Raw genomic sequence first — 12,293 nt, 5'->3', positions numbered from 1 at the left:
TATTATAGGTAAAGTAAAACTTAATAATATTGTGAAAGAAGGCATTTGGTTTTAGAGTATAGCAGTATGTAAATTTTTGTTACTAATATTTTATTTAGAATTTTCTTACATAATTTTATTTCTTTATATTTTCTTTTTTATTCTAATATATATTTATATTATATATTATGTTGTAACATGTATTATGTTAGAATATAATAAATGTAACATATATAATATATAACAAATATATATATATTATATATTCTTTATTAGCTGTAACATAAGATTATGGCAAGTGAACCTGTTTGTGTTTGTGTGTGTATGTGTGTGTGTATTTGAGATTGTAACTGTTTTATGATTAAATATTGATAGAGTATGTTGAAAATTTTCATACTGAACTCATATTTAAAAGGTCAGTGTTCTTCTTCAGCAAAATTACTGTTCATATTTTAGATACTTGATCTTTTATCTTAAACTCTTCATTTTATACTCCCAATTAATTTTGAATAGAAAAGTTGTCTTCTGTATTTAGAGGAGCCATAGGTATGGATAATTCCTGTTTTATCATAACTTATTATTAGATTTGGCTACTTTAGGATTCTGTAGCTTTATCAAATAGGCTATCATATATGGTGTTGAAAACAGGTCTTGCTGTCAGATCTCTTTGATTTCTAGTCTTGAAAATTGTATTGTCTTCCTGCAATTTTAATTTTGAATTTATTCTATATTATGATGTATTTTTACCTTTAAAGCCATTGACAAACTTGACAAATCTATGTGTATAGTTTCCCTTTTAAAAGTGCTTTTCATATGTAAGCATCAGATATTTGTATTATGTTTCTAAAGGATTCTGGAGTAAAAGAAGATGAACTGCAGGCTATTCTTAATTACCTACTGACTATGCATGAGGTAATATTTTAATTACATATTTTGGGATGTTATTTCCTGCAGCTTCATTATGAACTTTTTTAAAGGTAAAACATTAAATCTTCATTAATCATATAATTATAATGGAAAGTAAATGTGTCTATTTAGGATCTAAATTCTGGCAGCCTTCATTTAAATATCCTTTCTTACCTCAGGATGGCTCTGAGAATAATTGTGTAAGGCTCTAAAAGTTTTACAGTTAGATTTCTTTGCTTGAAATTAAGTGTACAAAAGTAAAAATTTAGAAATGGATGGAATATTATGTCTTTATTTTAAATGCTAATTTATATTCCTGTCTTGTGAATTAATAAATATATCTTTTAAAATTATTAATAATTGAAATATAGTGGTCTGACCGATCTTTGTTAATAACTGGATTATAAAAGAACGGCTTAAGCCAGGTGCAGTGGCACACACCTGTAATCCCAGAGGCTTGGGAGGCTGAGGCAGGAACATCATGAGTTCAAAACCAGCCTCAGCAACTTAGGAGACCTTAGCAACTCAGAGAGACCCTTTCTCTAAATAAAATACAAAAAAGGGCTGGAGATGTGACTCAGTGGTTAAGTGCCCCTGGGTTCAATTTCCGGCAACCTCCCCTCCCCCCTCCAAAAAAAAATGGCCTAAATTTCTTAATTGGATCATATTTGGTTCAAAATAATTAATGATTATGATTTTTTTCCCTTGAGTATCACGTTGTACTATGTTTTTAGATTTTTCTGACTAGATGTAATAGTTGACAAGTTTTCAATTGAAATTTATGTTGTTATATGTAATCTTGTCTTTTATTATCTTGAAGGGAGCAAATAAAGGAATTCATTAGAGATAAGTGGAAGTCACAGTGGTTCCTTATTTTCTCTGTCTTTTAATTCTGGGATCTTTCAGGTCTTCTAATTAACACTTTTCCAGAGGTTTGGTGCCCTAGCTCTAGATTTTCTACTTAACTTACCAAAAATAATAGCTTTTATAGTAAAAATCCAAAAGCACCAAAGGAAAAATTAAAGTCAGGGCAAGCAAATTAATGAACCTGTGGTATCAGCTCCTCTGTCTCTTCTTTTCCTTTGGGTCAGTATTCCCTAAGGTGGTCCTTAGGTATACTTAAAATGGGATATTCAACAAAGACTGTGAAGGATTTTCATGAAGATTTTTTTGGAGTTCAGTACTCACGTGTGCTCCTGTGCGGATATTCTGTAAATTTTACCAAATTGTAATGTCATAGTAGTATGTTGACTTCAGTAAACATTATGGACCATCTTCATCTTTAATACTGACAACAGATAATACATAAGAACTACCCAGGGCTGGGGTTGTGGCTCAGTGGTAGAGCACTTGCCTGGCATGTGTGAGGTACTGGGTTCGATCCTCAGCACCACATGAAAATAAGTGAAATACAGGTATTGTGTCCATCTACAACTAAAAAATATATAAAAAAAAGAATATTCAGTTATTATTTTTCAAAATATAATCTTTTAGAACTAAACTCTTGAGAGGTGTGGTGAACAAAATATTCTAGGTTAAATAAGTTTAGGAAATAATTCATAACCTTTTGAACTTACCACTATCACCAGATTCACATTAGTATGTTAATGACTGATATGTATTGCTATAATAAGAAATACAACTTAGTTTCCTCTCCTCCCCCAGTTTTGGTGGCATACAAAGCCTTCCTTGGGGGTTGGGGGACCCTACTAAGTCAGATCTGTTATTTCTATAGAATATGCCTTAGGGAAATCTTGATTCAGTATAATACAAGAAGCATTTTATTTCTCTGATTAAGAGATTATCTGGCTATTTGATGATGTGTATTTTGATTTATATAGACAAATGGGTATTTAAGAACAATTTGTGTAAAACAAGTATGTATTGTAGATATGTCTGTGTTTGTAAAGTTGAAATTTCTTTTGTTTCAGAAGTATTCCTATATCTTGCTTTTTCCTCATTTTTACTTTTAATTTCCTAAATAGGATGACAATCTAATGGATGTCCTACAGCTGCTTGTTGCATTAATGTCAGAGCATCCTAACTCTATGATCCCTGCTTTTGACCAAAGGAATGGGTTACGGTAAGAGTTAATATAGCAAGAGTTTAATTACTATAAGAGGCTAGTTTGGAAATGTTAGAAATATTCTTAAATATGAAAAGTATTATTTGATTTTACATTATTAAATGAGTTAAGATTTAAGAACCATTTATTTCATGTATTTTGCTTTTTAAGTGAACCTTAGAGACTCTATATATGACTATCTGTGACTTTTTTTTTGTACTGGGGATTCACCTTAGTACTTTCTATTTTGAGTCTCACTAAGTTGCTGAGGCTGGCCTCAAATTTTTCATCCTTCTATCTCAGTCTCCTGAGTCTCTGGGTTCACAGACATGTGCCACAATGTCCAGCATTCTTTGTTACTATTTAAGTAGTGAAGACATCATTTCAGTATTTTCTATGTTGAGTACTGTTGTAAGTTTGATTCCTTTGGCAGAGTGGTCTTTGGGTCCTAGAGCAGGAGCATTCAATTGCTATTTAAGAGAAGCTCTGCCCTCCCTTTAAAATATTGTGAATGTGGTGAAGCAAGGGTGCAATCCTAGCAACTCAGGAAACTGAGGTGGGGGGATCGCAAACTTGAGGTCAACCTTAGCAACTTAACGAGACCCTTTTCAAAATGAAAAGTACAAGTGCTAGGATGTAGCTCAATGGTAGAGCTTCCTGGGTTTCATCCCCAGAACTGGAGAACAAACAACACACAGATACACACATACACACACACACACACACACACACACACACACACATGCTACCTCTTCTGCCTCCTAATTCCAAATCATCATTTTGTTAGTTTTCTTGGGCTATCATAACAGAATACAATAAATTGGGCTGCTTATACAACAAAAAATATCTTTTTTTCTCACACTTGTGGAGACTGGAAGTCCAACACAAAGGTGCCAGCAGGGTTGGTGTCTGGTGAGGGCTCTTCCTTTGGATTGGACATCTTCCTTCTATGACTTTGCACGGAAGAGAGAGAGAGAATGAGCTAGCTCTCTGGGGTCTCTTATAAGTATACTAACACTGTGGGATCCGGGTCCATTCTAATGACTTCATTTAACCTTAATTACTACTTTAGAGGCCCAGTTTTCAAATTCACCCACACTGGGGATTAGAGCAGCTTTACCATATAAATTTTTGGGAACACAAACATTTAAAACATTCAAGTCAGAATAATCTGAATGTGTATGTCACAGTCCATTCTTTCTCTCTCTCTCTTTTTTTTTTTTTTTTTTTGTTTGCTTGGTTTTTTTTTTGGTGTTGTTTTGTTTTGTGTTTGTTTTGTACTGGGGATTGAACCCAGGGGCCTTAACCACTGAACTATATCCCCAGCGCTTGTTATTATTTATTTATTTTTTTCGAGACAGAGTCTTGCTAAGTTGCTTAAGACCTCACTAAGTTGCTGAGGCTGACCTTGAACTTGTGGTCCTCCTGCCTCAGCTTACTGAGTTGCTGGAATTACAGGTCTGTGCCACCAAGCCCAGCCTTCTTCCTGTTTATGACTGTCTTTCCATTGTTGCTTTTGATCATATTTTTTGTATTTCTTTTGTTGCCTTCTTTTGCGGACTCTTCCCTAAAGGTCTATTTTTATAGATAAGATTTTGTTGGGGCACAGCCACTCCAGTTCTTTTAAATTTGACTATTGCTGCTTTCTAAGGTCCACATAACATATTTACATATTTATTATCTGATTAGTCAACAGAGATGTTTCCTAACTCTTGTTAGTAAATGTTGGGTGAATTTTTTCCTCCTCTGTTTAAATATCCTTATGTATTATTTCAGGATTAGGTTAAATTCTAATAAAATGCATTTTTATAACTGTGGGGTTTGGGTTAGTTTTGTGTTTTTAGATCTTAAAAATGTTATGTATTTTCTTAACATTTTACTTGATACCATTTGTTACTGTAACAGAATTATTTGATTCAATGTATGCTTCACTAAGTTTTGCCAGTATCATTTTTATTTTATAGCCTTAGTACAGCATGACTGGCATGCAAACAACTGCACGTTCAAAGTATATAATTTGTTAAGTTCAACATAATGTGTAAACCTGTGAAACCACCACAATAAGGTAATGGCAAATCTACCATTGCCAGAAGTTTCCTGGTGCCCTTTGGTAATTCTTTCCTTATACTGATCCCTAGTCAGACACTGAGCTGCTTATTGTCTCTGTACTTTAAATTGTATTTTGTAGATTTTTGTGTAAGTAGAATCATGTAGTATGTAATATTTGTCTTTCTCTTTCACTCAACATAAATTTTTTGGGGATCTATCAATATTGTTGCATGTATTAATAGTTTATTTCTTTTTATTGCTGAATAGTATTCCATTACTTGTTGTTTCCCACAAATTATTTAGCCATTCCTTTGTGTGTACATTTATTTTTAGTTTTTGGTTCTTGAAAACAAGCCTGCTGTGAACATTCATGTATTAGTATTTATATGGACATATGCTTTTATATATCTTGAGTTTGTACCTTAGAATATAATGGTAGGTATATTTTAATTTTTTAGGTAGTTGTTAAGCTGTTTTCCAAAGTTATTGTGTCATTTTATATTCCTCCAAGCAGTGTGTGAGAATTTGCTTACTTCATATTCTCAGCAACACTTGAATGATCAGTTTTTAATGTTTTTAAACTTTCTAATAAGTTTGTGGTAGTATCTAGTGTAGTTGTAATTTGCATTTCCCTACTGACTAATTATGTCCAGCATCTTATCATTTACTTCTTTGCCGTCTATATAGGTTTCTTGAGTGAAATTCCCAAATCTTTCACTCATTTTTTAAATTGATTTTTATTTCCTATTTTTCGTGTTTAAGAATTTTCATATAGTCTGAATATAAGTACTTTATCTGGTATGTGCTTTGCAAATATTTTCTCCATATCTTTTAGTGCCCCTACTTCAGTCTTTCAAAGAGTGGTAATTCTTAATTATAATAATTATATAATTATAATTAAATGATAATTATGTAGTTAATATTATAATTTTAATAAAGTCCAATTTTCTTTTCTGGATTAGTGTATTTGTGCCATATGTAAAAAGTTCTTGCCTATCTCAAATTTGGAAATAGTTTCTTCTAAAAATATTTTTTTATAAAAGTTTTATAGTTTTAGATTTAATATTTTAGTTTATGCATAATTTAGAGTTAATTTTTATATTTGATGAGAGGCATGAATCAAGGCTGTTTTTTCTTTTTTCTTTTCAAAATGTGGGTATTCAGTTCTTCCTTTTGTCCTTTCTTTACCAAATTACCTTTGTATCTTAGTCAAAAATTTCAGTTCTGTTTATTTTTACTTAATTGGTCATCTTGATGCTAAACCTAAACTGTTGAAATTACTGTAGCCATAAGGTCAGATAATGTGAGTTTTCCTACTTGTTCTTTTTTTACTGTTTGCATTTTCAGATGTATTTTAGAATTGGCTTGTCAGTTTCTACCAGAAAGCCTGCTGGGAGTTTGATTATGATTGCCTCGAATCTATAAATCAATTGAGGGAACATAAAACAACTTAATGTTGATCCAACATTGATTCTGAATTATGAACTTTGCATATCTCTCCATTTAAGTCTTTAATTATTTTGAGCAGTTTTGTAGTTATCAGTGTATAGATTTCACATTTAGTTTAGATGTCACATTTAGTATTTGAATTTGTTTTGTCAGATCTATCTTTGAGTACTTAAAATTTCCTGATGCTATTGTAAATGATATTCTTAATATAAATTTTTGTTTATTCATCGCTACCACTTATAAATACACATTATGATTTGGCTATGAGGTGTCCCCCAAAAGGTCCTGTGTGAGCAGGAAGTAAATGATTAGGTTATGAGAGCTGTCAATTGATGGATTCATCCATGTGATGGATTAATAGTTTGAATGAATTAACTGGTTGATAACTGTAGGCAGGCAGTGGGTGACTAGAGGAGGTGGGTCACTGGGGGCATACCCTGGAAAGGCGCATCTGCCTGTGGGCCTGTCTTCTCTGCTCCCTGGCTGCCATGAGTGGAGTAGCACTCAGAACCCTTTCTTCACTTTGGGTCCAGAGCATTATCCATTATTCCATTGACCACAGATTAACTCTGAAACTGTCAGTCAAAATAACCACCCTGCCAAAGGTTTGTGTAGGGAAGTGCATACGTATTCAAAGGAGAAAGGGGACACTCTCAACAGAGATGTTTTTGGGGTAAAGCAAGGAATATGCACTCAAGGCAGAATGTGGGCCATCTCCAGATGGAGATACAGTCCCAAATAACCTTTTTCTCCTCTAGGTTGTTCTGGTCAGAAATTTTGGTCACAATGAGGTAAAGCTGACTAACGTGATACAATTGATTAATTTTTTTCTTTTTTCTGAGAGAGGGTCTCTCCATTTTGCCCAGGCTGGCCTTGAATTTATAATCTTCTCATCTCAGCCTCCTGAATAGCTGTGATTATGGTGTGTGCCATTTTTCCTGGCTATAATTGATATCATATTTGATCTTGTTTCCTGCAGGTTATTAGTTCAGTGGATTTTCTTGCTGATTCCTTATGATTTTCTATGTAGGCATTTGGTCTGCAAATCAAGATAGCTTTAACTTTTTTTCTGTTCTGAATGATTTTTAATTTCTTATCTTTGCTGTTTGAAATAGCTGGAATCCTCAGTATAATATTGAATAAAAGCAGTGAGAATGGACAGCATTGTCTTTTTCTTGACTTAAGGGAAACAGTATTCAGTCCTTCACCATTATGATATCAGCTCTAGATGTTTTGTAGCTTTGTGAGGTGTTGAGAAAATTATTTTCCTCTAATGTTTGTGGGACTCAATCCTCCCTTAAATCAGGAATGACTTTTGGATTTTTGTCAAATACTTTTCATCCATTGAAGTGTTGATGTTTTTGTTTTTTAGTAGTTAATAGGATATATTGATTGACTTTTAAATAGGAAGTTACTTCTCTGTATAAAATTGTTTGGTAATCATATATATATATATATTTATACATCATTGGATTCAGTTTGTTAAAATTTTCTTTTTTGTGGTACTGGCGATTAAACCCAGGATCTTGCAAATGCTTAAGCAAGTGTCCAGATTTGCTGAAAGCTTTATGAGAAGTTTGCATCTCTGCTCATGATGACTGTTGGAATATTGTTTTCTATTTTCATAACATGTTTGTCAAGTTTGTCTGAGTAAATGCCTCACAGAATGATTTGGGAATTATCGTTTTAAGTTTTCTGCAAGAGTGTGTATTGAGTTGTTATTATTTATTCTTCTTAAATGTTTGCCAAGAATTTTCAGTAAGGTTATATATACAGGTGTCTTTGTGGGCATGCTATTAGTTACGTACTCATTTCCTTAATAGACTTAGGGCAGTTTAGATTAAACATTTGTTATGAGACTTTTCATAGTTTTTATCTTTCAAGGAATTGTCTGTTTCCTCTAAACTGTTGAATTTATCTGTGTAAAATTGTTCCCTTGTTCATTTAAATAGCTATAGGATTTGGAGTAATACTTCTGACATTTTTTCTTTTCGAGCTTTTATTAGTGCATTATACATAATATTGAAGTTCATTTTGACATAATCCTAATTATTCAGGTAATATAATTTACTCCATTTCAGTCCCCAGTATGTTCCCTTTCCCTCCACTTTTCCCTCCTGCTGTTCCCCTTCCTCCACTGTACTGGTTTTCTTTCTATTTGTTATTTTAAATTGGTGCTTTGTAGGTATACATAAAGTTTCTTGTCATATTTGGTTGATGACTCTACTTTAGTAATATTCTTTAAAAAATTTTTTTATTATTTCTTTTTAGTTATACATGACAGTAGAATTCGTTTTGATATAATTATACAAACATAGAATATGTTTATTCTAATTAGGGCCCTGTCTTGTGGATATACACAATGATGAGAGTCATATGTGTACATAGCAAAGTTATGTCAGATTCATTGCACTGTCTTTCTTTTTCCTATGGCCCCTCTCTTCCTTTTATTCCCCTGATCTAATCCAATGAACTTTTATTTCCCCTCTTCCCTCTTTTGTGGGCTAGCTTCCACATATCAGAGGAAACATTTAACCTTTGGTTTTTTTGGGATTGGCTTATTTCACTTAGCATGATAGTCACCAGGTCTATTTACCAGCAGATGTCATAAAGTCCTTCTCTGTGACTAATACTCCACTGTGTATATATACCACATTTTCTTATTCAGTCATCTGTTGAAGGGCACCCAGGTATGCTCCATAGCTGAGCTGTTGTGAATTGAACTGCTGTGAACACTGATGTGGCTGCGTCACTGTAGTATGCTGATTTAAAATCCTTTGGTTGTTTATTGAGACTGGGATAACTGGGTCAAATGGTATTTCCATTCCTAGTTTTTTGTAGAATCTCCATACTGCTTTCCAGAGTGGTTGCACTAATTTGCAGTCCAACCAACAATGTATGAATGTACTCTTTTCCCCACACTCTTGCCAGCATTTGTTTTTACTTGTATTTTTACCTCTGTCATTTATAATGCTTTCTCTATGATGAGTCTGGCTATGTGTTTGTCAAATTTGAACTTCCTTTAGTATTTTTTGTTGAACAGTTTTTCTGGTAACAAATTTTATTAATTTTTCTTCTGCAAATATCTTTCTTTGGCCTTCATGCCCTAAGGATACTTTTGGTTCATGTAGAATTCTGTGTCTGTAGTTCTTTTCTTTTAGTCCTATAAAATGTTTTCCCACCGTTGGCCTCTGTGGTTTCTAATGAGAAATCTGTGGTCATTCAAGTCTGCTTTGCCAAATATAGTGTGCTAGATTTTTGTATTTGCTTGGAATTCATGTTCTTTAGTCTTCTATTCTATAGTTTTATTGTAGCTTTTTATTTTTGATAATTATTAACAATTTTCAGAAGTGCTATTTTCTTGTTTTTTTCAGTTTTTTGTGGTTTCACTTGTATCTTGCTCCATTCAGTTTTATTCTTCAATTATATGTATATTAGATCTGATAGAATTATACAACTCTCATGTCTTCATTTAATTTGTTTTACTGTCTTCCTGTAGCCCAGTCTCACCTCTGGTTGTATTGATCTTGAAACTTGGCATGTATTGTAGACTTGATATTGAAGTTTATGGAATTTATCTTTTCCTTTTAAATTTTGATATTAAACCCATGCCATGCATATTTTATTTAATGTATTGTACTTCTCATGTCTAAAATTTTATTTATTTATATCTTTCCACATTTTTTATTGGTGCATTATAGTTTTACATAATGGTGGGGTTTGTTATTATGTATTTGTACATGCACACAATATAACAGTATATTATTTCTCTCCAGTACTTTCTCCCTCTCTCTCATCCTTTGATCCCTTTCCTCTACTGATCTCCCTTTGATTTTTCATGAGACCCGCTTGCCCCTCTTTCTTTTCCTTTTTCATCTGTAGCTTTCACATATGAGAGAAAACATATAACTCTTGACCTTCTGAATTTGACTTATTTTGCTTAAAGTAATGGTCTCTAGTTCCATCCATTTTCCTGCAGTTGACATAATTTTATTTTTCTTTGTGAATGAAAAAATTGCCATTGTGTATATATACCACATTTTCTTTTTTTTTTTTTTTTTTTTTCTTTCCTCATTCTTCATTTGATTTTTTTCCCACTTTTTTTTATTGGTGCATTATAGTTGTATTTACTACTGATGGGATTTATTGTTACATATTCATGCATGCACATGATATAACAATATAATTTGGCCATTATCACTCCTCAGCATTTCCACCCTCCCTCTGTGCATCTCATCCCTTGGTCCCTCTATTGATTTCCCTTTGATTTTTAGGAGATCCACCCCCACTTTTGTTTTCCTTTTTCTTCTCTAACTTCCACATATGAGAAAAACATAACGACCCTTAATGTTCTGAGTTTGTTTTATTTCACTTAACATGTTGGTCTAGAATTCCATCCATTTTTCTGTAAATGCCATAAGTTCATTTTTCTGTATGACTGAATAAAAATCCATCGTGTATATACCATATTTTCTTTATCCATTCTCTGTTGATGGACATCTAGGCTGGTTCTATAGTGTGCTTATTTTGAATTGTGTTGCTGTAAATGAGTATGCATATATCAATCACTCTAGTATGATGACTTTAATTCTTCAGGATAAATACTGAGGAGTGGTATAGCTGGGTTATATAGTGGTTCCATACCTAGTGTTTTGAGAAGATTCCATACTGATTTCCATAGAGGTTGTACTAATTTATAATCCCACTGACAGTATAAAAGTGTTCCTTTTTCTCTATGTTTTCTCCAGCTTTTTAAAATTTTTTGTATTCTTGACTGCCATTCTGACTAGTGTAAGGTGAAATCTCAGTGTAGTTTTGGTTTGCATTTCCCTAATTGCTAATGATGTTGAATATTTTTTCATATATTTCTTGGCCTTTTGTACTTCTTTTGAGACATGTCTGTTGAGTTCATTTGCCCATTTATTAATTTGGTTATTTGATTTTTTGGTACAAAGTTTTTTGAACTCCTTATATATTCTAGATATTTATCTTCTGTTAGAAGAGTAGCTAGCAAAGATTTTCTCCTGTTCTGCAGGATCTTGTGAAGAGCTGTTCAGAGCTTTTATTTTGATGTTGTTCCATTTGTTAACTCTTGGCATTATTTCCTGAGCGTTAGGGGTCCTATTGAGAAAATTGCTGCCTTTGCCTGTATGCAGGAGTGTTAACCCTACATTTCCTTTTAGGAGTTGCATAGTTTCTTGTCTAATTCCTGACTGGGTCTTTGATCCATTTTTTATTTGTGTCTTTGAGTTGATTTTTGGGCATGGTGAGAGATAAATATGTAGTCTCATTCCTCTACATGTAGGTAACCAGTTTTTGCACCAGTTGGTAAAAAGACTGGCTTTTTTCCAGTTTTGGCATTTTTGTGCCCAAAACAGTACTCTAGATGTTTGGGTTTGTCTCTGTGTCTTCTATTCTGTATATTGGTCTTTGAATCTTTTTTATAACAGTGCTATTCAGGTTTTGTTATGATAGCACTATAGTATAACTTGAAGTCAGTTATCGTGATGCCACAACATTGCTTTTTTTGACTTAGAATTACTTTGGCTATTCTGGATCTTTAATTCTTCTGAATGAATTTTAGGACTGTGTTTTCTAGTTCTCTGAAAAATGTCATTGGTATTTTGATGGGGCCTGCACTGAATCTGTATGTTGCTTTTGGTAGTATGACCATTTTAAGATTATTAATTCTGCCTGTCCATGAATATGGAATATCTTTCCATCTTCTGAGGTCTTCAGTTTCTTTCTTCAGTGTTCTATAGTTTTGATTGCAGTGGTCTTTCACCTGCTTGGTTAGATTTATTCCTAGGGCCTTTTTTTTTTTTTTTTTTTTTTTTTTGAGGCT

The 12,293-nt window shown here is 33.0% G+C and overlaps 1 protein-coding gene across 1 annotated transcript in view; it reads left to right on the top strand.

Annotated features, from left to right (window-relative positions):
* Lrba (LPS responsive beige-like anchor protein) overlaps positions 1 to 12,293 on the top strand; it is a 703,692-nt gene that overhangs the window by 127,738 nt on the left and 563,661 nt on the right. Inside the window, 2 exon segments of the mRNA XM_047565822.1 lie at positions 829 to 891; positions 2,871 to 2,968. Coding sequence (XP_047421778.1) covers positions 829 to 891; positions 2,871 to 2,968 — 161 coding nt within the window.

The sequence above is a fragment of the Sciurus carolinensis genome, chromosome 10 (genome assembly GCF_902686445.1).
Source record: "Sciurus carolinensis chromosome 10, mSciCar1.2, whole genome shotgun sequence".
Classification (NCBI taxonomy): domain Eukaryota; kingdom Metazoa; phylum Chordata; class Mammalia; order Rodentia; family Sciuridae; genus Sciurus; species Sciurus carolinensis.
The sequence above is the reverse complement of the archived record's forward strand: the minus strand, read 5'-3'. Positions and strand labels throughout refer to the sequence as shown.